At 36.5% G+C, this 26,466-nt stretch overlaps 3 protein-coding genes across 6 annotated transcripts; 2 read left to right on the forward strand and 1 right to left on the reverse strand.

The window, feature by feature from the left end:
* The first annotated feature begins 3,059 nt into the window (after positions 1-3,059).
* On the forward strand, positions 3,060-9,351 carry LOC127075196 (uncharacterized). The gene is made up of 11 exons (XM_051016678.1): positions 3,060-3,275; positions 3,378-3,455; positions 4,530-4,625; positions 4,730-4,805; positions 4,890-4,985; positions 5,087-5,160; positions 5,259-5,366; positions 5,461-5,595; positions 7,378-7,483; positions 7,985-8,196; positions 8,924-9,351. The coding sequence occupies exons 1-11, from the start codon at positions 3,210-3,212 to the stop codon at positions 8,990-8,992; spliced, it is 1,116 nt and encodes a 371-aa protein (XP_050872635.1). The 5' UTR covers positions 3,060-3,209; the 3' UTR covers positions 8,993-9,351.
* Positions 9,352-11,733: 2,382 nt separating this feature from the next.
* On the forward strand, positions 11,734-16,890 carry LOC127075203 (pentatricopeptide repeat-containing protein At1g51965, mitochondrial). Of its 3 annotated transcripts, none has more exons than XR_007786246.1 (3): positions 11,734-12,665; positions 13,347-14,771; positions 16,313-16,890. XR_007786246.1 is itself a non-coding variant. In XM_051016690.1 (2 exons), the coding sequence occupies exons 1-2, from the start codon at positions 11,925-11,927 to the stop codon at positions 14,547-14,549; spliced, it is 1,944 nt and encodes a 647-aa protein (XP_050872647.1). In that variant the 5' UTR covers positions 11,734-11,924; the 3' UTR covers positions 14,550-14,938. The 3 variants fall into 3 exon arrangements, 1 of the variants encoding a protein (XP_050872647.1); XR_007786240.1 differs by having other exon boundaries at positions 16,348-16,890; XM_051016690.1 differs by lacking the exon at positions 16,313-16,890 and having other exon boundaries at positions 13,347-14,938.
* LOC127075211 (accelerated cell death 11) lies at positions 15,158-16,771 on the reverse strand. Of its 2 annotated transcripts, XM_051016710.1 has the most exons (4): positions 16,415-16,771; positions 16,113-16,285; positions 15,477-15,622; positions 15,158-15,369 (listed from the first exon to the last, which is right to left on the reverse strand). In XM_051016710.1, the coding sequence occupies exons 1-4, from the start codon at positions 16,769-16,771 to the stop codon at positions 15,263-15,265; spliced, it is 783 nt and encodes a 260-aa protein (XP_050872667.1). In that variant the 3' UTR covers positions 15,158-15,262. The 2 variants fall into 2 exon arrangements, with proteins under 2 accessions (XP_050872667.1, XP_050872660.1); XM_051016703.1 differs by having other exon boundaries at positions 15,158-15,622.
* Positions 16,891-26,466: the final 9,576 nt, after the last annotated feature.

A 26,466-nucleotide genomic window follows, 5' to 3' on the forward strand; every position in this document is an offset into this window, starting at 1 on the left:
CTCATGCTTTCAAGCACTGAGACACACCTGGTAACCTTCCCACAGGTTGGGAGGTTTACCTCACACACACCCCTAATTTTTACATTGTTTGAGGCTTACCAAACCTAGGTTACAATCTGCTATTTATAACCTAACCACCCAACTGGATTTGGGCCTTCAGAAATCGCAGCAAGCTTCTCCTTTGCTGTTACAAAGCTGACAGAAATCTTCTGCTACAATCAAGGTCTTCAATCTTTTATTTCCTAAAAGATCTCCATATTTGGAAACTGTATATTCACCAAATATATTCACCAAATCTTCTGATTGAATCTTCAAGATCTCCACATAGGAGTTAGGATATTCACCAGATATCCTAATTAATCATTTAACACAAACCAGAATTAACTGATTCAGTTTTATACACATGTGAGATGTCACAGTCCCGATGTCGTGACATCTTACATGACATGTTGGTCCAGATGTTGAACTTCTTCAACCCAACATATTAAAACAACAGAGGTGATTACATTATTTGTTTTACAAAATTAATGCAAATCTTAAGGTACTAACAGTATGTTTTTCTGGAATTTCTCCGAAGGTGATTTCATTATTCTCTTGATTTATGTGGATGATATGCTAATTGTTTGAAATGATATTTCAAGAATTAAAGAGTTGAATAACACTTTGAGTGAATATTTTGCTATGAAGGATCAAGGAGAGGCTCATAAAATTCTTGGTATAAAAATCGTTCGAGATTGAAATGAGAAGAAGTTGTACTTATTACAAGAAATGTATGTGGAGAAAGTCCTTTGGCATTTTAGTATGGATAAGGCTAAAGCGGTGAATATTCCACTTGTTTGTCATTTCAAGTCTAGTCATAAACTATGTCCATCTACGAATGAAGAAAATTTGAGTATGAAAAACATTATGTACCCGTCGGACGTTGGTAGTCTGATGTATGTTATGGTTTGTACAAGACCCGATATTTCTCATGCTGTAGGAATGGCGAGTCATTATCTCCCAAACCTGAGAAAAAATCACTGGGATGCCATGAAGGGGGTGATGGGATATTTATGTGGATCCTCGAACTTGAAGCTAAACTTGGGATGCAAGAAGCATATGTTGGTTGGGTATACAAATTCGGATCTAGCTGGAAGCTTAGATGATCGAAAATTTACTTCGGGGTATACGATGACTTCTGTCGGGGGAGCAGTGGCTTGGCAATCAAAGTAGCAAAAGTGTGTTGCACTTTCTACTATCAAAGTCGAGTTTATAGCCGCCGTGAAAGTGTCAAAAGAGTTTTTATGGTTGAGGAAATTTGCAATGGAACTTGGTGTAAAATAAGAAAAATATGTCTTGTTTTGTGATAATCAAAATGACATTCACTTATTGAAGAATTCCTCATTTCACTCGAGGTCGAAGCATATTGATGTTGTTATCATTGGATTCGTGATAAACTAGATTTCAAGTTGATAGATCTTGAGAAGATTCACACCGATGACAATGGTTCAAATATGTTGACGAAGGTGTTGCATATGGGAAAATTTGAGTTTTATCGCACGATAGCCGAATTAGGGTTGCCCTTCAAGTTAGTAGGTCGGGGGAGTTTATTGGGCTATCCCTCCTATTTGGAGTGGTCAAATAAATGTGGGTTAGTAGTCCATGTATGTGTAAGTCTTTGTTATTATTCAACAAAGTGAATTAGATCAACAATTCATAAGGTGCGAAACAACAAAAGAAAAATTGAGAGAAAAGTGAAATTCCCGCAATCCCAATTCAGCATATATCAGTCCCACGAGATCAGAGTTTTCACACAATCCAACCGTCAGATCGTCCTGATTTTTTGTGGTAGTATTCAACACTCATAAAGGTACATTTTGAATGGTGTATATCAGGTTATGAGCATTCTAAGTCTGCTTAACGAGTCCATTTATGAGGTGTAGTTTTTGTGGTTGTTTTGGTTGATTGTATCTCTTGTTTCTTGTTGTATTACGAGATTGATTGTAAGTCTTGAGTATGTTGATGTATGCCTCTAACTAATGTTAGAGAGAACCTTGATTGTATCCATTGTTTGATTATAATGGAGATTTAAGTGGCTTATGAGTTTCATGATTTTTTTACTTAGTTAAGAGAGGTTTTTCCACGATAAAATTGTGTTGTGTTGTTTGACGTGTTTTGTTGATTGTCGTTGCATTAGATATTTAGGAGAGATTGTGTTGTTGGATTATTCCGTTGCATTGTAGATTTCCTCACAACACACTATAAGCAACGCCATTTCCCATCTTGTCACCTCAAGCCAGACGTTAGAGAAAAGCATCAAAACATTTCAAAGATGGAAAGACATTTAAAACACTTGTTTCCCACTACTTTTGCAACTGATCTAAGGCATTTCCACTTTTGACCTAAAGAAAACATCATTCTTGGAGGCCGACCACAACTTTAAAGGCTTCGTGGGCTAACCTCCATTCGACAAGTCTTGAGACAACTGTTTTGAGCCGACAAAATGTCCAAAAAATCAATGCCCAATCCCCTGCATATCCACTAAAAACTACCAAATATATAAAAACCGCTACTCACGATAGTCAAGGTACACTATTCGATCTTCATTTTATACTATTCTAAATTGACTTGAGCATTAGTGTTAAGTTTGTAGGTCTATTCCACATCCCCGTATTAAAGATTAACACCACAAATTCATGATCATTTATCATCAAGATACACTTAATTCTGATTTCGAAATAAAAGATTAAGGATTAATTAAAAAAATATTAAATTTATATGTACTAACTTTTTAAATTTATTTATATAGACCGAGCAAAATTATACGAACGCAGTCAGTCCTATCAATAAACCATCAATTAAACGAGTAATTATCTTTCGTTTATTCGAAACGTATTTGATATTTGTCGAGAATGAAACATCGAAACATTAGTGTTAATTTTGTAGGTGTATTTCACATCCCCTTATTAAAAATCAACACCACAAATTCATAATTATTTATCATCAAGATACGCTTAATTCTAATTTCAAAATGGAAGATTAAGGATTAATTAAAAACTTTTTAAATTTATTTATATAGATGAGCAAAATTATACCGATGCCGTACCCCCACTAAACCATCAATTAGAGTAATTATCTTTCGTTTTCTTCTCAGAGCATTTGATATTTTGCCGAGAACGAAACAACGAAGCACGTAGCTGAAGTGGAACCACCAGATCTCTTTCTCTGAGATGGAGTTTCCCGTTTCCGTCATTTGTACCCTTCTCTTCTTCTCTGTCCTCTCTCCTCAAGTTAGGGTTCGTTTTCTCTCTCTATCTCCACTCTCTTCCAATTCATTGCGCATTTGATTGCGATTCCGATTCCGATCTAACGATTTTCCTTTTGTTTGATTTTCACAGGGCGAGGCTTCTGGTTCCGTCTTCTTCGTCGATAGCTCCACTCATCAATTCCTTCGCGCTAGATCATCCAACCACGAGGTTTATCTTATAATTCTCCTTCTGCTTTCTTTTAAAATCATCTCTGCATCTTATGTAATCGCCTTATTCAATACGTTGCCGATCGATTTGATTTTTTAGTACTTTAATTGAATTTGCATTTTTATACAAGGCTATGGTTTGTTATAAGAAATTGAGGTGTGAAAGTTTAAGAAGGTAATAATGAAATCAAAATCTACTTTGAAATCGTATGAATGATTGTTTAGCACAAACCTCTTGCCTAGTTGTTTGCGTTTGAAATGTTGGAAGAAGTGACAATTGATGATTGGGGAAAAAATTGAATAGACGCGATAACTGAATTGCAACATTTTCATTAGGGTGTTCCAAACTTTCGATGCAATAAGTTGTTGTTAGCAACTATAATAGTCAAGAAATGAATTTGTAATAAGACAACTAACTATATATCACTTGAGAATGATAATGAGGAAGTAGAAGATTTTTTTTCTTCTCTTGTTTATGTTGATATGATTGATTATAATAGAGACTTATCTGTCGAACGGCATATCAATCATAACTAAATTTTATAAATGATATTTAAGAATGGAGGTTTTTTAATTTAACTTGCTGAAAGTTACATTTTAATTTTCTTTTTGCTTTGTTCAATTTGGAACTCTGAAATATGAAGGGGAATTGCATGAAAGGATAAAAAAGAACAGAACTCTCGTGTTTTGCACGGAAAAAGGATAATGGAATTCTCCCCAAGGGTTTTCCCCTAACAAAGGATTTTTCCTTTCACACACAAGCTATCAAACTCACAGCATGATTCTTCGTCCCCTACAACTCCCGTAATTTATCTGTATAACAAAACAAAACAAAATTATCTGTATATCTAACCCTGTCTAACTAACCAACTAGCCAACTGCTTTAACTTCCCTAACCATCTTTCCGCCCTCTTATTAAATTTCATTATATTGGTTTGAATTTGAAGGTTAACTATTTTCATCATGTTCATCCCTTTTGTGTTCCCTCTATTTCTGCTAATGAGGCCGCTACACTCTTGTCATGGTAAAAATAAAAAAATAATGATCTCACTGGTTGGTGGCATTTCACTTGCAGAATCCTTCAATTTTGCCTCAAGAAGTTGGTGCTGCTGTGTCAATCTTGCTCGGTTTCGCACCTCCTTCCACCCTTTCAGCCTCCAGCTCATCCAAGGTTCTTGAAATCATCAGTGACGATCAGTTTTTATTTCCTTACTTATGTTACATCACACTTCTGTTATATAGATTTGATTAGTGGTAATGTATTGCTTTCTGCAGTTGAATGAGGTTTTGATCCCTGATCCATTCAATAGGCCTCGTGCTGTGTTTCTGCTGGAAGTGAATGGAATCAAAGGTTTCTGCCCTTCTTTTTGAGTATAATTATCAATTTCTATTCTAGGCTCTCTCTTTAAATAATAATTCTATGATATGGATGCAGGTCTTGAAAGCATTGCCCAGGATAATGCACTGTTCAGCAAGTCATCATGGGATGCAAGTTTTATTGGTTCAGATAAAGTTGACATTCAACTTCCAGGTGAATACACAGAACTTGTGACAGGCACTACTAATAGGGTTTGGTTTTATCTTTTTTTTTTTTGTAAAAGACTTCATGTTTGTTTTCTTTTAATCATGCAGGTGAAAATGACGCTTCTGTGTTCTCGTTGGATGAGCAATTGGAATATTTCACAGACAAAGAAATTAGCGAGTTTGTCAGTTTTGATTCATATTACACATGTTAATCATCTATTTATTTAACAGTTAACTATTAAGTTATATTTGAATATGACTTTTTCTCTGTTGTTTTTAGTCATCTTTGATAGGTGGATCATATGCCCCTGATGCCGTAGAGCCAGTCAATGGAGTGCTTACCATTCCTTTGGCAAATGGTGCCTTAGTGAATGTCCATATGTCAAAGGTGTGATAAGGATTATTTGAAGGCATGTTTTTCTACTTATATGTGTATTTGTTTGTTAGGACTGATTGGGAGGCTTATGTGCTTATATTTGCAGAAAGTAGAAAGAATGTTTGTGATAGGTCTTTTGTCTCTTGCTCAAAATGTCAAAAGAGCAATTCAGATGCATCATCAATTACAGAGTACACTAAGTCCGGCTGAGTTGTTAACAGGATGCTTCAATGGCATTAAGGTGTGCAACTTTCTCCCTCCTTTTCTTATTTACTTATTTTAAAAATTAAAAAAAGAAAAACTGGACATAGTGTGTTTACTGAAACCAAGAGTTATTATTTGACATAAATGTAGCTTAAGTTTTTATTAGGAACTTTTCTTTTGGTATATGGAAAGAATTCCCCAAAACAAGACAGAATTGAGTAAACAAGAGAATGATTCTAACTAGAATAAAGATTGATCAACAAATGAAGGATTTCATATTGGTGTATAGCGATTGAATGATAAGATACAAAAGGTGTACAATGAAGATGATAATTTTGGCTTGTAGATAAATAAGTTATTATTAAAATAAAGTAAATGCAACTGAGGCGAATATAGGGTATCCTCAAGAACAAGAAAAATAACTAAAATAAAACAGACGTAGAAAGCAAACTACAGAGTAAGCAAGACTGCACGATCACTTTATTTCTCCAAAATGGTAACTTCCTTAACAAAACAAGTAAAAATCTTTAACAGAACTGGAGAGAGGATTAAGAAAGTAACGCCGCTCCAAAGCAAATTGAATGGCTAAGATTCCTTGTGATGCATATGTTTCATTTCAGTCATCGATAATATTTTATCCTCCCGTATATTTAGATAGTAAAGCTATTCCAAAGCAAATTGAAGGACTAAGAAAATGCTTATTGCTATGAGAGAAGGTTGACCTGAACCACAAGAATGCAGCATGTAACTCTTCCAAATAATAACCACCCACTCTCCCATGTATGGTCAGCTTGAACTGGATTGGTCAAATCTCCAATTTTTACGCATTCTACTCTTTTTTGTATAAATTCTTCTCTTGTATAATCCTCCGTAACAAATAGCATTGCTCTTCTTTTTAATAGAAAAATAAATTAGAATGGATGTCGATGTTCCTAGAAGGAATCCCTTATTTATTAGGTTCTCTTGTTGGATAAATTGAAATTCTATAAAATTGAAATGTCTATTAAATTTAGAAGGAAAATACGGAAAGAAAGCAATTTCCCTTTTGTGACGTGGAAACTATGCTGAGGTGAACATGAGCCATCTGAAGTGCTAAGTTGATTCTGTTTCTTCTGTTCTTTCTCGATTTAAATTTGTGCCTCAGAAATTTTGTATAAAGAGTCATTCCCAAGCAATTTTCTTTTCAATGCATGATTGATGCTTTATTTATTTGTGTAACATAGGAAGGCATGTAAGATGTGAATGTAAATTTGAAGAGAAACAATTCTTTCACGCAGTATCATTGATATGATATTGGAGGTGATAGCAAAATTTTCTTTGTAATCTTTTTTCTCAACTGACATCTATTATTAATATGTCTTATGAGACTATATTTCTCGACTTCTATTCAAATGGAGGACAGTCTAATAGTTAGAGATAGATGAGAATCAATAATTTTTCACTGGTAAAATCAGGCATGATTTATGATTGGACATAATGGTGATCCTTAATCCATGTAACCAACTTCATTTGGCGAGGAAAAATTGATTGTTATATTATATCTAACTTCAGTATCCTGACATAAGTATTATTGATTCTTTTATTACTTTTATTGTTTTTGTCGCGTCTAAACAAATCCAAATGAACATTGTATACCGGAGACAATATACCCCATGCATATAGTTTTGTGAGCACAACCTAAAGGAAAGCATCAACTTTGTTAAATACAGTTTTTTTTTGGTAGTTGAATATATATATATGTTCACGTTTACCTGCAATATGTAATGATGTTTCATACGTCAATTTTAGTTGTCTAATCATATCAACCAATATGTTGCAGGTTTTGCAAGAGCAAGGTGAAGCTGAAAGTATTGCTCAGCATGGAGTTGAATTGTTACTTGTGTCTTTGACAAAGATATTTGGCTCATTGCAAGAAGCATACAAAGGTCAATTTTTGTCAGGCTTGCTGTTTTTTCTTACAAGATTAGAACTTTGGAAGTTACTACTTCCATCCCTAAATATATAGACCCCCTCTTAAAGTTTTTCTGTCCTTTTTTATATGATCTCTTTTAAATTTTCAACTGCATTAATATTTCTTTACCAAAATACCCCTAATTATTTTACTTTTTTTTTTGCAATCATAATAAATACTCTTATGAAGACATTAACTAATTCTCTCTGTTGAAGCCTAATTCTCTCTGTTGAAGGGTAAAATTGTAAAACAAAACCAATTGTCAACAAATTTAATACAACAACCAACTTTTTAAATTCCTGTGATTAACTCAAGGGTTTTATATTTAGGGATGGAAGTAATATTTGCTTTAGTAAAAATATCCTAGTCAAATGACTAGCAAACTCAGCTGATTATTTGTTCTTTAGATGTCAATTATTGGTCTGAAAAGTTCATTTGCTTTTGTTGAACCTGTTAATGATCAATGGCTGAGCAGGTCAAATTGTTGGAATTATCTTTTGTCAAACTGCCACTCCTCAAGAGTCTGGCAAGACGTTTAATGTGATCTTTACTCCTTCTGACTACCATAAGGTGCGCATGTTAGAAGAAGCAAATGCACTGAATACAACTTTTGCAGAAGTGGCACTGGTTAGGTTAACCCTTGCCTGGATAACAGGGATACTTTTGCTTGTTTCAACTCTTATGGGGGTAAGTGTCTGGTGAAAAACTCACACTATTAAGATCATGTTAATCAAAAATAGGAAAGAAATGGTTTTCTGTGTAGCTAGACATATTTGTCGTTAAAGTCTAGCTAAATGTTTGGAACTTGGAAGACAATTTTGGGGAAAGATTTTTGATCTATTTCATTTGCTCATTTTAACTTTCCACCCCCCCTTCTCCAAACATTAATGTTTGGAACTTGAAAGACAATTTTGGGGAAAAAAATTTCATCTATTTCATTTGCTCACTTTAACTTTCCACCCTCCCTTCTCCAAACTTTGTTTGGAGCAAGGCAGTACCTTTTCTTAGTAACAATTTGGAAATTTAATCGGGACGGAAATTGTAACGTTTAATTTGGTGTAATTTATGATGATGTTATGTTTGGATAATGGATGCTAGCATTAGAATTAGTGGTTAGTTTTTTGGTATGATCCCTTTCTCATTCTTTTTGGTTAAATATGGTGATTGGGTTGTCACTCGGTTAAGGTGTCAGTGCCCGGGAGGCCAACCCATAAAAGGGTACTCAATCATCTCCGAGTTCGGGGAACTATTTGAAGGAAATGTTGAAGTGGGAATATCAGTTAGCTAATATATTACATACGTTGGTCATGTAGGATATATGTCATTTCTTATGCAATGGTGATAGTATTAGTAAGCGTTGATGATTGATGCATGATCATAAATATTTACTAATTCATTTTTTTTCTTCTGGCAGACATGTTACCTCTTGTATATGCCAATCACAAGGGACACACTTCTCTACTCTAATGTCAAGCTTGATTAAGCATGGAAGCAAACGAACCCCACAAATCTTTTTACCAAACAAGGGAGGACCGGGCTTCTGTGAACCTTTTTGATTGGTTTTTTCTCTCTAAATGCCTCTAGTTTGTGTGCATTATTATATTATTTGTTGTTAATGGATCGGTGTAGTCAGTTTCTTATATTTATGTATCAGAAACTTGTTCAATTAGGATTTTGGTCATCAAAATGAGGGGTGATTATATATGTGAAGCATGGAAATTGTGCCCCTTATTCAGGACTTGGATAGTTGTGATTGTTCCGGCCATTTTCAATAGTGTACGACATATTGATTGGCATATTCAATAATACTATTGTAAAATAATGAAATTTGAGAAACGGTCATTCTCATGTCTTCCTATTTCTAAACTGTGCAGCATTTACTTTACCAAATGCAAGGGCTAGCAATTTATAGGCATGTTGGTCTTCTCCAAGTCAATAGATTTAATTTTAATCTCGACTCTAAGTGTTATTTTTCAACAGTTCACAGGGAAAAGTAAACTTAAAAAGCTAATCATTTTAGTTGCAGTGAAACCAAAACGGTGACAACTTCTCTATTCATTATAAAAAAATTAAATATCATATTTAATCATTTATTTGATGGTTTAAATTTTGACAATTTTAATACAAAAGGATAACTATATTCAACTTTTTATTATGGGTAAATAAAATAATTACACAATGTACTTTGAACATCTAAATAAAAGTATTAGTCCGATCCGAACAAATAATCGTTCAGGTATCATTATGGATATTTAAGTATTTACATTTCTTATAAGTTTTTAATAACACAAAAAATTAAAAAAATTATGGATATTTAAGTATTTACTTAGGGGTGTTCGCGGTGCGGTTTGAGCGGTTTTTGCGATAAAAATCATCCGAACCGCAAGAGAAAAAAGCATACGGTTTGGTTTGGTTTGGTTGGGTTAACTTTTAGAAATAAAACCAAACCAAATCAAACCAAATCAATGCGGTTTGGGTTGGTTTGGTTGATTCGGTTTTTTATAATATTTTTATTGAGCCATATATACTCCTATAAATAACGATATAACTTTGTGTTTAGTCATTCATACATTACTAAATAACATCAAAATTCATCATATTTAGACAAAAGCGTTTCACTCAATATACAAAAAAATCAGATTAGACAAAAGTGGAATAAAAGACAAATATAAATAGTAGCATAAAATAATATCAAAGACATTATAATAAAACATAAAAAAAATATATGAGATGAGAGATTAGAGAAGATGAAGAAAGAACATAAGAGATGCGAGATTGAGAAGAAAAATGCAATAAAAACGTAATTGAAAGAGAAAATAGTAACATAAAAGATAAAAAAGAAAGAACATAATAAAGGACTTATTAGAGTAGAATAGGCGAGACCTACATGAAAAAGAAGATGAGAAGAATGTGTGATACTATTATGAGAAATTTAAGAAGGTTGAAATTGAAACCCTAAATGTGATTAAGAGAAAATCGTTTGTAATTGTAAGGTTAAGACATACTAGGTTTGAGGTTTGGGTTGGATGTGGGATAAATGAACTTTGGGTTGTAGCATAATGCGACTTGGTTTGGTTTAGTTCGGTTTGCAAAATACAAACCGCAAACCAAACCAAACCGTGCGGTTTTATTAAAAAATGACCCAAACGAATCCGAACCAAATGCGATTTTTTGCGGTTTCGGTTTGGTTTGGTTTAGTTTGCGATTTTCTATTGGATTGATTTGGTTTTGAACACCCCTATATTTACTCACATTCCTTATCCATACTTACATTCCTCTTAAGTTTTTAATAACACAAAAAAAATTAAAAATTAAGAATATTATTGTTGAGTTAAAAAATAAACAAATATTATATAAAAATCTATATAATTTTAATAATGAAATATTTAATAAAATTGATAAATTAATTTCGTGTACGTTATAATAAAAATAAGACTTACCCTTAGTTTAATTTAATGTTCCGCTTTATCTTGTTAACTTAAAAATATTATAAGTTAGTCTCTTAACTTCATTTATGTTATCCTATTTGATTCCATATGTCAATTTATAGCAAATAAATGTTAAGTTCCGATGATGTGGCTAAACAGTAAAGCCATTGGTACAAATATGAGTCGGTATGTATAGTTAAAAACGGATACATATGTTAACTCAAATTTGTATTGATGACTTTGCTGTCACGCAACGTCACTAGAACTTAACGTCTTTTTTTAAAAAAATTGATGAAAAAGATCAAATAGAATAACAAAAGTGAAATTAAAAGACGAACTTGTAAAGTTTTTTAATTAAGGGAGTAAAGCGAAACATTAAATTAAGTTAAAAGACTTAGTGACTAATGCCTCTAATTATGTCTAAAAATACACATAAATACATATCGTGTGGACATGAGACGGGATGGATACTAAGGTACATGAGACGGGATGGGTATTAAGGTATACGTACATGCATCTATACTCTATTATTTTAATGAATAACTATCTATATCCATATTTATTTTGCGGATTTTTCTCCAGCAATTTTATAGCGAGTTTCTAAAAAGTTTCTAAAAATATAAGATGCTAGCACAGTATTTTGGGTAGTCTAATTTGATTAAATTTATTCAATATAATTCATTTGAATAATTTATCTTTAATTGAAGTTTATTAGTAACTACTTGTCCAATTCTTTAGTTAATGTTAAATATTGTCTGATGCATTGAAACAAGGAAATTCACAGAATTATTTAGTTTGTTTCTTTTGCTGAAATTGACTAATGTATTGCAAATTGAGTGAGATATACTAGTAATTTACCAATATTCTCAAAAATAAAACTTGAAATTCTCATTTTACAATGAACTCTCGGAGCCAAAATCGTTTGAAAGAGTAGCGAGCAGAGCACTGAAAATCATTTGATGGAGAACTAGAGTCCAACCGAAACCAATGAAACCAATTCACTTCAATTTCCGCCGCCACTTCGCCACCAAATACACCGCAAAAATCACCTCCACCTCCCCCACCGGCCGTTCCCTAGCCGCAGAAGTAACCCCACCGCCACCACTCCCCTCCGACATCCGAGGCTACTCCCTCCCCCGCCATGACCTAGTCTGCAAAGCCACTCAAATCCTCCTCTCCACCACAAACCCCCATTCCACCAAACAAACCACTCTCCACGACCCGTTCTCCGACCTCTCCGAATATCTCCAATCTCTCTCCATCTCCCTAACTCCTCTAGAAGCTTCCGAAATTCTCAAATCACTCAAAAACCCTTCCCTCGCTCTCAAATTCTTCCACTTTTGCCCCTCCCTTTCGCCCAATTTCCGTCATGACTCCTTCACCTATAACCGAATGTTCCTTATTCTCTCCCTCTCGTCTTCCCCTCTTCGATTCGATCAAACCGAATCCCTTCTCGATGATATGGAGCGGCGCGGCCTGCGTGGCTCTATCTCAACCGTTAATATTCTTATTGGATTTTTCGGTGATTTGGATCGTTGTGTTGGGTTGGTTAAGAAATGGGAGCTTAGACTTAATGCTTATACTTATAAGTGTTTGCTTCAAGCTTATTTGAGGCTACGTGATTCTGATAAGGCTTTTGATGTTTATTTGGATATGTTGAGACGTGGTTATCAATTGGATATTTTTGCTTATAACATGCTTTTGGATGCTTTGGCTAAGGAGAATAAGGTTTCTGTGTTTCTTTCATTGTTTTGTTGCTTTGGTGCTTTTTTTATGTTTATTTTGAATTTGTTAGATTCATTACAATACAATGCATGTTTTTGAGAGAGATAGGTGAAGATTCTTACACCCTTTTGGATAAAGTTTGACTATTTAGGGCTGCATTTAGAGAAGTTGTGTTGGGTCTTAGTGTGTTTAGAAAATTTGAAAATCACGGTGGGACAGAAGCAACACATACCAGCTTCTCAAAATCACCGTGAAAAGGGCATTAAACGTGCAGCGGTGGTGGCTCACCGGGCTACCAAACATAGGCTTAGACTTGGGATAATTTTGCTATATGCATTTTTGTAAAGGGGTATTTTGAAAAGCTTATTTGAACTTATCTTATTACACGGGCCCTTGTGAAATGTTTGGAAAAGTTGATGAAAAATAGCTTATGATACTGTTTTAAGCTTGTTTTCATAAGCCTGTGGTAATACCTTGTTTTCATAATTCATTTGTTTCTGGAATATATTATACATAATAACGTGTACGACTGTAAAGTTTTCCTGCAAATTCCAGCGGGATTAGTGTGAATAGATTGATGAACGTCTAATTGAGCTTTAGTGGTTTTGTAAAATGTGTTTTGAGAAATACAGCTTGCTTTTGTTGATCCTGTTTAACAGTTAGTGTATTTCAATATTTTGGCAGGTAGATCAAGCATATAAAGTTTTTGAGGACATGAAACGAAGGCATTGTGAGCCTGATACGTTCACCTACACCATTATGATCAGAATGACTGGGAAATCCGGCAAAACAAACGAGGCGCTAGCACTCTTTCAGGTGATGTTAGAAAAGGGATTCACTCCGAATTTGATTGCTTATAATACTATGATTGAGGCACTTGCCAAGGGGCGGATGGCAGACAAGGCTGTCCTACTCTTCTCAAAAATGGTGGAGAATGATTGTCAGCCTAATGAATTTACGTACAGTGTGCTTTTGAATGTTCTGGTTGCTGAAGGACAGCTTCATAAGCTTGACTATATTGTAGAGATATCAAAAAAATATATGAATAAGCAGATATATGCTTATTTTGTAAGGACTTTAAGCAAATTGGGTCATTCCTCTGAAGCACATAGGCTATTTTGCAACATGTGGAACTTCCATGACAAGGGTGATAAAGATGCTTACATGTCCATGCTGGAGAGTTTATGCAGTAGTGGTAAAATGACAGAAGCAATAGATCTTCTTAATAGATTTCATGAAAAGTGTATAACCAGTGATACTATCATGTATAATACAGTATTCACGGCTCTTGGCAAGTTGAAACAAGTATCACATATCTATGACCTTTACGAAAAGATGAAACGCGACGGCCCTCCTCCCGATATATTCACATACAATATTCTGATTTCCAGCTACGGGAGAGCTGGAAGAGTTGACAGTGCTGTTAAAATTTTCGAAGAGCTAGAGAATAGTAATTGTGATCCCGATGTCATTTCCTATAACAGTTTGATCAACTGCCTCGGAAAGAATGGAGATGTTGATGAAGCTCACATGAGATTCAAAGAGATGCAAGAGAAAGGACTAAATCCTGATGTTGTAACTTATAGTACACTTATTGAGTGCTTTGGCAAGACTGATAAAGTTGAAATGGCGTGTAGCTTGTTCGATGAAATGATTGCTGAAGAATGCTCTCCTAACTTAGTAACATATAATATTTTACTCGATTGTCTTGAAAGGTCTGGAAGAACTGCCGAGGCAGTGGACCTTTATGCAAAACTGAAGCAACAAGGGCTGACACCAGATTCAATAACATATGCAGTGCTTGAGCGCTTGCAAAGTGGTAGACACGGGAAGTTGAGAATTCGCAGACAGAATCCAATTACAGGATGGGTTGTTAGCCCTTTGTGATGATATAGAACACTTTGCTATACATTCATTCGGCAGAAATTCCTTTTTGTTAGGCCTTCTGAGGGTTCTTTGTCTAAAGCTACTATAGCTGTGTTGTTGAGGTGAAGAAGATATATGATTATAGCCATTTGGTCCGCGTTGACACTCTTGTTGGTCGGCAACATACTCAAGTTTTTCTGCATTGGGATTTGTGGCTTGCATCATGGTAGTTCAATGAAAAGAGTATGCTTTCTTTCTCTTATGAATCTCATATAGATTCCGGTAATTTAATTCATAATAGGACCTGTTAGCAAGCTCATAATAGATATGTCATCATAGAAAAGTTGTAAATATAATTCTTCATTCATACATGAATAGTAAAAGCGGAGGACTAATTTTTCTTGGTTTTATATGTGAGCATTAAGTATTGAATGAGGAAGAATTTGGTCCTCAAATGCTTTTTTTTCTTCTTTCTTTTCTATCTTTTTATGCATACTAGGTGCTTATTTAGACCAAACCTAATAAAGTTCGCATTTCTTTGACTTTTCTTCTTTCTCCATCACTGTATTTAGGAGATTTATTTACCCTTTGAACATAAAATGATGTTCTTTCAATTACAGCAAAAATGATTGTCGTAAACCAAAAAAATTATTTCGTTGTCTAAAAGATTCCAAACAATAACAAGTCTTTATTACATGTATTCAACTCAATCAAAACACATTCACTCAGAAGGTTCACCAATCTATCCCCAATTCTCTTTCAAGAAAGATCTTCTCGATATATTGGAGTAGAGGAGGGGATGCCGATATATAAGTTTCCATTAGGACCTTTGCTGCAAACTCTGTAGCAATAGCAAAAATATTGTTAACGTCATAACTACAATAGTTAAAGTTTTAAGCCTTAAGTACATATTTAAACTAATGGTAGCAAATGTTATACTATACTTACCATCTTCACTGAGTTTCCTATAGAGCTGCTGCTTTGTAGGAATATAATTTAATCTTACAGAAACAGCTTTTCTGAGAGCCCAACCATGATATGAATTAAATATTTGTGTATAAGCCTTAGAAACTGCGTCTCTCATAGAATTTCCCCTGTCAAAACACATTGGAACTTAATTTACTATAACTGTTTAAGTACTACCAAACTAAACAAAATTGTAAAATATTAAACAAAAAAGACTACATTATTGAGGTTGTTGACCCTAAAATCACTTTTAGTCCACAGACACTTTCTCCACCCAGCCACACTTTGCACTAACATTCAAGAATTGTAAGTGGGGGTCTTTTTCCGTCATACAATTTTTCACTTTTACTTTTATTTATTTATTTTATTCTTCTGAGATGAGTCTTGGAGCTCACCAAATATAGAACAATCTCACGTTGAAAGATAATCAATCTGTAAGATTCTCCAAATTACAGCAGAATTGGAGGCTCTTGTTCTTATGAAATATGAGTTTTTTTGTTTAATCATTGTTATCTAGCACTGTTGTTAAAAACATCATTTAAGGGTGATAGTAACATGCTTTGGATCTCTTCTACCAAAATATCAAAAGCATATATCAAATGAATAAGATGTACATACTCAGTGAGTAGAACTTGTTCAAATAGCACCTTGAGAAACTCAAGTCCACGTTTTATTTTCAAAAGATTTCTGGAATGGCTTCCTTGTATTCTTACAGAATTAGTTTGTACATCATGATCAACCATAGATTGTAATGTCTTGAAAGACTTTGATGCCTCTGCTATGTCATTGACCTGTTATTATCCATGTTTATTTGTTAGTGCTTGATGTCAGTGTCTGTGTAAGTGCTTCACAGGTTTGTGGATCAACAAATGAGATCACATATATGTTACTAATAATGAAGTAGTTTATTGGTCACTTACCTTGATGAGGTAATCCATCTCAATGAACTTGAAGTGAAAGCCAATGCTGCCAAAAAGGGGAGCCACAAAAGCACATGCACGGGAAAAAGCAGCAACCTCAATCACATTTTCAGAGATGATAACGTCTGCGAGCTCTTTGAACGCATCTGCAATTTTGCCAAGAGGTTTTTCATCGACGGCTGTTGTGGAAGCCACCCTGCTTCTTCTTCTTACGATCTCCTCCTCCGCGTTGTTGTCAGCATGATCATGTACCAATTGCTGCTGCTCTTTCCTTGCAGTGGCAGAAAAGCACCTCAGAAAAATACCAAGTGCTTTGGGCACTTTTCTTTGACGTCCATGTTGTACATTATCTGCCATAGTATGGAAGAAAGAATAATAAGATTATACTTCTTAGTCCTTGGTGTATATATATTGTGTATGTGTGAATGTGTTGAGGAGTTCAAATTGGAATCAATTTGAAGAAAGATTTCTTTGAACATACAAATAGGTTAGGAAACTGTCAATTTAGTATATCAAGTATTATTATTATTATCTATATTTAGTTACTATACTATATGAATATAATAAAAAGAGTAATAAAAAGAGAATATGCTAAATGAAATTAGTCTTCTCTTTAATCCTTTGTATTGGGTGCCAATAAATAACTTCAAATATAAATTATTTATTATTTTTATATATTTTTAGAGAATAAGTATTATTTCTAGAACTATATGTATATATTTCACGAATTATTTATTATTTTTAGGGAATAAGTTGATAGTTTACTGTATAACTGTTATCATGTGAACAAGTCAAGTCATCTTATAAATATTTTTTTACTGACATAATAGGTCCCATTTTCCATTCACTTTTCAACTAAGTGGCAAATATTAATTTGTACTCCAACTTTCTTATTCTAATTTAAACGTAAGTTTTACTGTTTTTAACAACAAACCAATGTGGACACTGTATGAAAGACTTAATGATTGACTTGTTGAAATTTATATTTGCACAAAAAAAGTGTTCCAAGTTGGTGAGCTTGTTCTACTTTCTTTGATGGAAACAACAGTCATAGGGGTCCAGATAGTGAAAGATGCTCTTGAAATCGACAAGGTTTCGCTATGAAAACAAAAAGTTGGGGAGCTGAAAATAATGGCTATGATCATTGTGTTTATACTACTTTACGATTTAATGGCGTACTTTGATAGAACTTACATAAAATAGAATGAATGAAACAATATAAATGAAGGATGAATAAGCTTTTCTTTTCTTGTCAGCATATATCTTCATCTGCTTTTGAGCCTGAGTTAAGTGATACTTTGATTGACGCAAAGCCTCATCACGACCAACCAAATCAGTTGCCAATGCCTCCACCTTAGTTTCTCCATGTAGAAATCTCACCACAGTAGGTGGTTCTCTTCCATACACGGTCTCCAACAGTTTAGTACCCATAGCCACATGAATTGCGGTAGTATACTACAATTCAGCCCAAAGAGTCCATTGTGACAACTCCTTCGGTTGTTCATATTAGAATTAATTCATATTTAATTGTAATATTTTCTTAGCCCCTAAGTTTGTTAGATGGTATTTTAGTATTTTATCCTATTATAGTAACCCTAGTTTTAGCTTATAAATAGGGTGACAATCATTGTAACTTTAATCCTGTTTGTAGCCGTCATTCTCTGAATAAGAATATTTCCATTCATCATTTATTCTACCTTTGCACCAACAATTGGTATCTAGAGCTCCGGTTCGGATTCATTGGGAAACACGGGAAACACGAGTGAACGTGAGGTCTTGTGTGTTTGATTTTGATTCTTAGATTCGTGTTGAATCTTGAACAAAATCTGATCAGAATTTTAATTCTGTGGGTTGGGAAATGTTGAAATGTATATTTCGTGTCGGGTTTTTGTTATCGTATCCACAGGGATTGTAAGATATCACCGCCGTTCGATGGTTGTATTAATCTTAGCTCAATGTAACAATAGGGTTTTGGTTTTAATCAAGTTATCTTGCATAAAAAGTAATAAATTGCGGTAAAAGTTATGGTTTGATTAAATGAGAAATATTGTCAAAGTTAGGTTTCAATGATCACTTTGCATGTATTTGCTCGGTCAACAATCTTATAAACTCCTTTAGATGATAAATCATTTCACAAAGTCCTCTCAATATGTTTCTCTCGAACACATATTGTGAGTTTTGCCATTTTGATCCATTGTTTCTCTCGAACACAATCTATCAAAATGACAACTTTTTGGTTCAACCTTATGGTGAACAAAATCATTCGTTACTATCTCTAGCTAACAAACAAGTTTGGATGAAAACCTAGGTCAAGAGTCGGTAAACATCTCTCGATCATAAACCAACACAAAGAGTTTTAAATAGAAACAAAGTTTTCATCATATATTTACCGTTAAAGAGTTTACATATGAGGATCCTTACATTTACACACAAAGCTAGTAATCACCTACATCTAACCTTGACAAATGGATGACTTAGCTACTCATTTTCATGGTAGCTTGGTCGGCAAGTAAGGAAAGAAGGTTGATCAACATCCAAGTCGGATAATCGAAGTTGGATGGGAATCCACCTTCTTTTTGTAGAAGATGGTTCTAAGATGAAGAGAAATGAAAACTAGGGCATAAAGATCCCAAGAACAATGCTGCAAAAATATCTAGAAGAAAGTACAAAAGTGGAAAAAGTTGGTAAAAATGAGGTCTGGTGCTCAAAAGTGGCACCTGCTACTTATAGACCACAGCTGGGCAGTCATGTTCGCTAGGCGAGCAGAATGGCTCGCCTAGCGAGGGTCTAAAATGGGCACAAAAGGCCCCTGCGCCCAGAGAAAACATGGCCTGCTGAACTGTCATGTTCGCCTAGCGAACATACCTTCGCCTAGCGAAGGACACGCTTCAACCTTCGCCCCAGCGAGGTTGAGAGGTTTTGCTACTGGAATGCTCGCTGGGGACTCGCTAGAGCTTCGCCTAGCGAGTGAGTGCTGGCTGCGTTTTTCACCAAAACAGAATGAACTCGCTACCACCTTCGCCTTGAACTCGCCTAGCGAATTAATTTGACAATTTACTGGAGCTGTTCGCCTGGAACTCGCCTAGCGAACCAATGCTTCGCCACAGCCTCGCCTAGCGAGCAGGCTGATGAAATGCTTGTATTCTTTGGTTCCTTTGCCAATTTTCTTGTGTCTTCATTTTCAATTGGTTCATGTCTTTCCTGCACAATAACACACAAATCAAAGGCACCAAGCTTGTTTATCAATGTAATGCATTCCATGTAAAACAAATGTGGTTTTGACAGTTTTAGCAAGGAAAAAGAGTGAAAGATGCCCACATATGATAGCTCTAATAGGCACTTTTGGGCATCTAACAACTCTCCCCAACTAGATTCTTGCTTGTCCTCAAGCAAAGTATGCCTCTTGAAGGACAAGAGGATTTGCTTTAAGAAACTGGTTTCTCCGAAGTTGGATAAACGGCTCAAACACAAGCGAAATCAGCAAATACAAGTTCCCAACGGTTCGAATAAAATAATACATAAGAACTAAAACTTAAATAGCAATGCAAAATATTTATCTATCTACAACAATACTATTCTGAATGAATCATCCTATCTCTCCTCTTCGAATAAGGAATGAAGATTTTGCGCGTTTGCAACCGCGGGACTAATCTCACTCTCTAACAAATAATGAAGAAATCAAATAGATTCATACAATGTCTAACAATTAAAAATGGTACTGTGGAAGCATAAAGATCACTAAGGGCTTTTCGGTTGAAGCTTGGTTAGGTTAACAAACAAGGGTTATTTCTAAGGCCATTGAAACGAAAGTGCCGATGCAAAAGAGACATTCACAGTATTATTCACACTACTCGACTTTGTTTCATTTGTTTCTTATTTGAAACCTTCACAACACAAATTCCACAACTCAATTTTTATTTTTCACTATTTTTCTTCCAAGCAAGCACTCATTTTCATTTTTTTCTATTTTTTGTTCTTTTCTTTCACATCAAATATACAAAACAGATGTTTCTTTTCTATATTTTCTATACATATATTTTTCTATGCTTGCTCGGTTTTTCTTTTCTTTTTCAAGAGTTGTGGTACTTACCAATTCTTTTTCGTTCTCCCCAACTTATTTCTTCCACACCCTAAGTGAATGCTCTTAACTTTTTACGGCAAAAGAACAATAATCAAGATTTTCCGGGTTGTAAAAAAAAAGATTTTTGAGATCTCGCTTTATTTCAAGCCGAGATTCAACTGTTTAGGCTCAAAGGGGTTAACAAATACTCTCTCTGCTCACAGGTAAGTTGTTTTTGGATGTAGTTGTGCTCGAAAGAAAACAAGTGCCTTGATCATTTCTAATTGCTTCCACAATTTCACAATAATAAAAGACAAATAATGAATCACATGAATCAACAAAACTTATTAGAATCCAGCATTTAAGTGAACAATGGAGGTTTCCTCACAATTTGTGGTTTTAAGTTCTAGATGAAGCATTCATTCAATTATGTTGCAAAAAGACAATATTCAATTTACCAAAAAGAGTAAAGTTCCTAATGCATTCTAAAATTCTAGCCGACGGTAACCATGTACCTTAGCTTCATTCACTTGTTTATTCTTATCATTGCCATCCAAGCTCGGATGCACCTTCATTGGGTACTTCTTGAGGAGCAACCAATCTAGAAGGGTTTGCCACTCAATCAACCAAAAATTTATTACACACACAAAATTAAAAACATAAATAAATAACATTAACTGAAAATATAAATTTGTTCATGGGGGACAAAACACCCCAATAGTACAACACCATGGTCAAAATACAAAATCGAAGATACAAATAGAATTAACATAAAAACTGAAAAAATACAAAAAACTTAACCCACTAAGGGCTCAGGACTCCTCTTCGCTACCGGCCTCAGAACCGGTAGCCTCATCATCATCATCAGCATCATCAGCATCAGCGCCCACCCCCTCACCATAGACTGGCCTGTCCACAGGCCAATTAGCGTTAAGCATAAACTGCTCACGCGCCAACAATGCTCGAGCACCGGAGGGGTCATTACCTTGCAGTTCCAACCTCTGCATACTGTTGTGCATATCAATCATAGCTCTCTGGGATGCCGCCATCCACTCAAAACTGTAGTCACACACCGCTCGTAGGTAGGGATCAAGCCCGGGAGTAGAAGCACTAGGACCATCAGAAGCCCGAGTACTTCCTGAGGCCCTGCTGAGATTTAAATAGTAAATAGTACTGCAGCGCTCGCTGCTGCCTCGCCTAGCGAGCAGCTAGCGAGCATGCTCGCTACTGCCTCGCCTAGCGAGCTGCAAGCGAGCATGACAGCAAGTGCATTGGCAAATGCAGCACTTGCAAGTCATCCAGCATGGGTTTAGCACAGTGTACTCAATGCAACATAAAACATAAAGCAGTAAATACTTACAATGTTGGGGTGCCTCCCAACTAGCGCTTGTTTAACGTCGGCTAAGCTCGACGGTGCGATGCTCACAGAGGAGCATCGAGCGGCTGAGCACAACTCTCGCGATCCACATGACCGCCGAGATACACTTTCAATCGTTGGCCATTCACGGTCCAACTATCTTTCTTGTCCATGTCTTCAATGACAATGGCCCCGTACTCTTTTACTTCTTTCACCCGAAATGGCCCGGACCATTTTGATTTCAACTTCCCGGGAAACAACTTCAACCGGGAGTTGAACAATAGGACCAATTGTCCGGGCACAAATTCTTTGTTACGGATCTTCTTGTCGTGATACTTCTTTGCTTTTTCCTTGTACAACCAACTTGAGTGGTATGCGGCATTGCGCATCTCCTCCAACTCAAGTAGTTGTACTTTCCTTTTGTTACCGGCCAACTCATGTTCAAAATTTAAAAACTTTAGGGCCCACAAGGCCTTGTGTTCCAATTCAATCGGCAAATGGCAAGTTTTACCAAATACCAATTGAAAGGGAGTTAGGCCAATTGGAGCTTTAAAGGCCGTACGGTAGGCCCATAATGCTTCGTCCAATTTTTGGGACCACTCTTTTTTAGAATTAGACACGGTTTTTTCTAGGATTCTCTTAATCTCTCGATTAGAGACCTCCGCTTGCCCGTTAGCCTGAGGGTGGTACGGAGTTGTCACCCTATGCGATACACCATAATGTTTTAGAATTGTTTCCAAAGGTGCATTGCAAAAGTGTGACCCTCCGTCACTTATCAACACTCGGGGGGTTCCAAAACGGGAAAATATGTTTTTCTTTAAAAAATTTATCACCGTTTTGGCATCCGCCCGAGGTGAGGCAATCGCCTCAACCCACTTAGAGACATAATCAACAGCAACAAGCATGTACTCATTCCCATAAGAGGGTGGGAAAGGTCCTACGAAATCTATGCCCCAACAATCAAACACTTCCACTTCTTGGATATTTTGGAGAGGCATCTCATCTCTCTTACCTATCCCACCGCTTCTTTGGCAGCTGTCACAACTTTGCGCATGGATATGTGCGTCTTTGAAAATAGTTGGCCAATAAAATCCCGATTGAAGAATTTTAGTGGCCGTTCTAACCCCATTATAATGTCCGCCATAAGGCGAGTTGTGACAATGCCAAAGGATGCTCTGGGCTTCATCACCAGTTACGCATCTCCTTAACAGGTTATCGCTACCCAACTTAAACAAGTATGGGTCATCCCAAACATAATACTTCGCATCCGAAAGGAACTTCCTCTTTTGGTTCGAAGTTAGGTCGGCAGGCACAAAACCACTAGCCTTGTGGTTTGCAAAGTCTGCAAACCACGGCCTAACTTGAACCTTAAACAGTTTTTCATCAGGAAATTCTTCCCGGATTTCCTTTTCAGATGCGGTAACCTCGACATTCACTAAGCGGGATAAATGATCCGCTACCAAGTTTTCCGACCCCTTCTTGTCTTTGATTTCGACATCGAGTTCTTGTAACAAGAGGATCCAACGGATGAGCCTTTGCTTCGAATCCGGCTTGGTTAGCAGATACTTAATCGCCGCGTGGTCGGTATACACTACGACTTTAGACCCTATAAGATAAGACCTAAACTTTTCTAGCGCATACACTATTGTGAGTAGTTCTTTTTCCGTTGTGGCATAATTTATTTGAGCCTCGTTAAGAACCTTACTCGCATAATGTATCGCATGAAAAGTTTTGTCTTTTCTTTGGCCAAGTACCGCTCCAACAGCATAGTCACTCGCGTCACACATTAGTTCAAAATTTTCATTCCAATCGGGAGCGACTATTATTGGAGCGGTAACCAATTTTTCTTTTAAAACCTCAAAAGCTTGCAAACAATCTTCGGTGAAGAGAAATACCTGGTCTTTGGCGAGCAAATTGCTCAAAGGTTTAGCCACCTTTAAGAAGTCCTTGATGAAGCGCCGGTAGAACCCCGCGTGCCCCAAAAAGCTACGGATGCCCTTCACATTCACCGGAGGGGGTAATTTTTCAATTACTTCAACCTTAGCTCTATCCACTTCAAGCCCCCTTTTAGAGACTTTGTGGCCTAGCACGATCCCCTCGGTCACCATGAAGTGACACTTTTCCCAATTTAGCACCAAATTGGTCTTCACACACCTTTCCAACACCGTCTTCAAATTTGCCAAGCATAGACTAAACGTCCCACCAAATACCGAGAAGTCATCCATGAAGACTTCCATTGTTTTCTCTATCAGATCGGCAAAAATGGCTTGGACACATCGTTGGAAGGTCGCCGGTGCATTGCACAGCCCAAAGGGCATTTTTCTGTATGCGAACACTCCAAACGGACACGTGAAAGCCGTCTTCTCATGATCAACCGGGTCAACCGCAATTTGGTTGTACCCGGAGTAGCCGTCCAAAAAACAATAGTATTGTTGGCCCGATAGCCTTTCAAGCATTTGATCCATAAATGGGAGTGGGAAATGGTCCTTACGAGTCGCAGTATTCAACCGTCTATAATCTATACACATTCTCCACCCCGTGGCAACTTTAGTCGGGATCAATTCGTCTTTGTCATTTCGGATTACGGTCATTCCACCCTTCTTCGGAACCACGTGCACAGGACTAACCCACGGACTATCCGAGATCGGGTAAATCATTCCCGCATCCAATAGCTTCACCACTTCCTTCCTTACAACCTCCTTCATCGTAGGATTTAAGCGGCGTTGTGGTTGAGCCACCGGCTTAAAATCTTCCTCCATCAAAATCTTGTGCATACAATAGGATGGACTAATTCCTTTCAGATCGGAAAGAGTCCAACCCATAGCTTCTTGATTGGTTTTTAGCACAATGATTAGACGGGCTTCTTCTTCTTTTGTCAAGAGGTTGCTTATGATGACCGGCTTTGCCTCGGTCTCATCTAGAAACACATATTTCAAAGTCGAAGGTAACTCTTTTAATTCAATTGGCGCTTTCTTGTCAATGACCTCCTTCTTCAAGTTTTCTTCCTCTACTTCCCACGGTTGTAGGTCTTCCAAACTATCAAGTTCCTTTAAGCATTCCTCAAGAGCTAGCTCCTCTTCAACAGTGAAAACCTCCAATGAGTCGTCAAGAGCTAACTCCATAGGAGATATCTCATGAATATGCTTTGAAACCTCTATAATAGCGTCTTCGATCACATCGATGCGAAAGCTATCATTTCTATCCTTGGAATGCTTCATCGCCTCGAATAGATCAAATGTGACTTCCTCATTTTGAACACGCACCTTCATTAAACCGTCATCAACATCTATCATCATTCTTGCGGTCTTCATGAATGGTCGGCCCAATATGAGCGGAGCATCATCATCTTCCTCCATATCAATTACAATAAAATCCACCGGGAAAAAGAATTTGTCGACCTTCACCAACACATCTTGGGCTACGCCATGAGGATGGGTCGTCGACTTATCCGCCAATTGCAATGTCATTCGGATGGACTTAATCTCAATGTTGCCAAGCCTCTTGATAATTGACAAAGGTATAAGATTAATGCTCGACCCCAAGTCAATAAGTCCCTTCCCGACATAAACGTCACCAATTTTAACCGGCAATGTAACTCTTCCCGGATCAACCTCTTTCTTAGGAAGCGTCCTTTGAATAATGGCACTACAGCTCGCATCAAGGACGATGGTCTCCGGTTCCGTATACCTCCGCTTTTTGGTTAGTATGTCCTTCATGAATTTGGCATACTTTGGCATTTGTTCCAAGGCTTCAGCAAACGGAATGTTGATTTGCAACTGTTTAAAAATATCCATGAACCGGGCGTAATGCCGTTCATTCTCCCTTTTGGAAGGAGCATGAGGATAAGGAAGATTTTGGACCGGAGTAGCGCTCACTACCTCCTTTCCCTTTGCAATTCTAGCACTTTTCCATCTAGGCTTCTTCACTACCTCCCTTATTACCTCATCACTTTTATTTTCCTCAATCTCCACACCTTTTTCTTTTTCAACTTCACCATTATTTTTATTCTTTTCAACTACTTCCTCATCACTCCACACTCCTATTTCACCATCAACATTTTCCTCCACTATTTCCTCCTCAATTTCTTTCTCTTTCTCTCTTTGTTCACTCTCAACTCTTTTTTCATTCTCACTACCCAACTCCCTCCCACTTCTCGTCATAATCGCCTTACAATGCTCCTTAGGATTTGTTTGCGTATTAGCCGAAAAAGAAGGACCGGTTTGTTGTTCAGCGAGTTGCTTGGCAAGTTGCCCAACTTGAGTTTCAAGATTTTTTATGGCCGCGTCATTACTCTTTTGATTGGCCATTGACATTTGCATGAATTGCGTCAATGTCTCTTCCAATTTAGAATTGACTCCCGGCGGTTGTTGAGATTGATACGGATTTTGGGGAGGGTTTTGACGGCTAGAAGAACCACCCCCATAACCTTGGTTATGATAATAGTTGCTTCTAGGTTGGAACCCTTGGTTCCCTTGGAATTGTTGTTGTTGTTGTTGAGGGTGCGGTTGATAAGGTTGTTGTTGTCTCGGTTGATAGTCCCGTTGATTGCCCATGTAGTTTACTTCGTCAAAACCGGGAGGTGGACAAAATCCGGTGTCATGTTCACCTTTACAAAGTTCACAACAAGCTATTTGT

This window comes from Lathyrus oleraceus, chromosome 1 (assembly GCF_024323335.1).
Source record: "Lathyrus oleraceus cultivar Zhongwan6 chromosome 1, CAAS_Psat_ZW6_1.0, whole genome shotgun sequence".
Classification (NCBI taxonomy): Eukaryota; Viridiplantae; Streptophyta; class Magnoliopsida; order Fabales; family Fabaceae; genus Lathyrus; species Lathyrus oleraceus.

What these genes read in the sequence shown, in the direction of transcription:
- LOC127075196 (XM_051016678.1), top strand. Translation starts at nt 3,210, where the DNA reads ATGGAGTTTCCCGTTTCCGTCATTTGTACCCTTCTCTTCTTCTCTGTC. An exon ending in CAGCCTCCAGCTCATCCAAG is followed by an intron (nt 4,626 to 4,729) that starts GTTCTTGAAATC and finishes TGCTTTCTGCAG; the next exon opens with TTGAATGAGGTTTTGATCCC. An exon ending in TGAATGTCCATATGTCAAAG is followed by an intron (nt 5,367 to 5,460) that starts GTGTGATAAGGA and finishes TTATATTTGCAG; the next exon opens with AAAGTAGAAAGAATGTTTGT.
- LOC127075203 (XM_051016690.1), top strand. Translation starts at nt 11,925, where the DNA reads ATGAAACCAATTCACTTCAATTTCCGCCGCCACTTCGCCACCAAATAC. An exon ending in CTTTGGCTAAGGAGAATAAG is followed by an intron (nt 12,666 to 13,346) that starts GTTTCTGTGTTT and finishes ATATTTTGGCAG; the next exon opens with GTAGATCAAGCATATAAAGT.
- LOC127075211 (XM_051016703.1), bottom strand. Translation starts at nt 16,771, where the DNA reads ATGGCAGATAATGTACAACATGGACGTCAAAGAAAAGTGCCCAAAGCA. An exon ending in AGATGGATTACCTCATCAAG is followed by an intron (nt 16,286 to 16,414) that starts GTAAGTGACCAA and finishes GGATAATAACAG; the next exon opens with GTCAATGACATAGCAGAGGC. An exon ending in GAACAAGTTCTACTCACTGA is followed by an intron (nt 15,623 to 16,112) that starts GTATGTACATCT and finishes GTGTTTTGACAG; the next exon opens with GGGAAATTCTATGAGAGACG.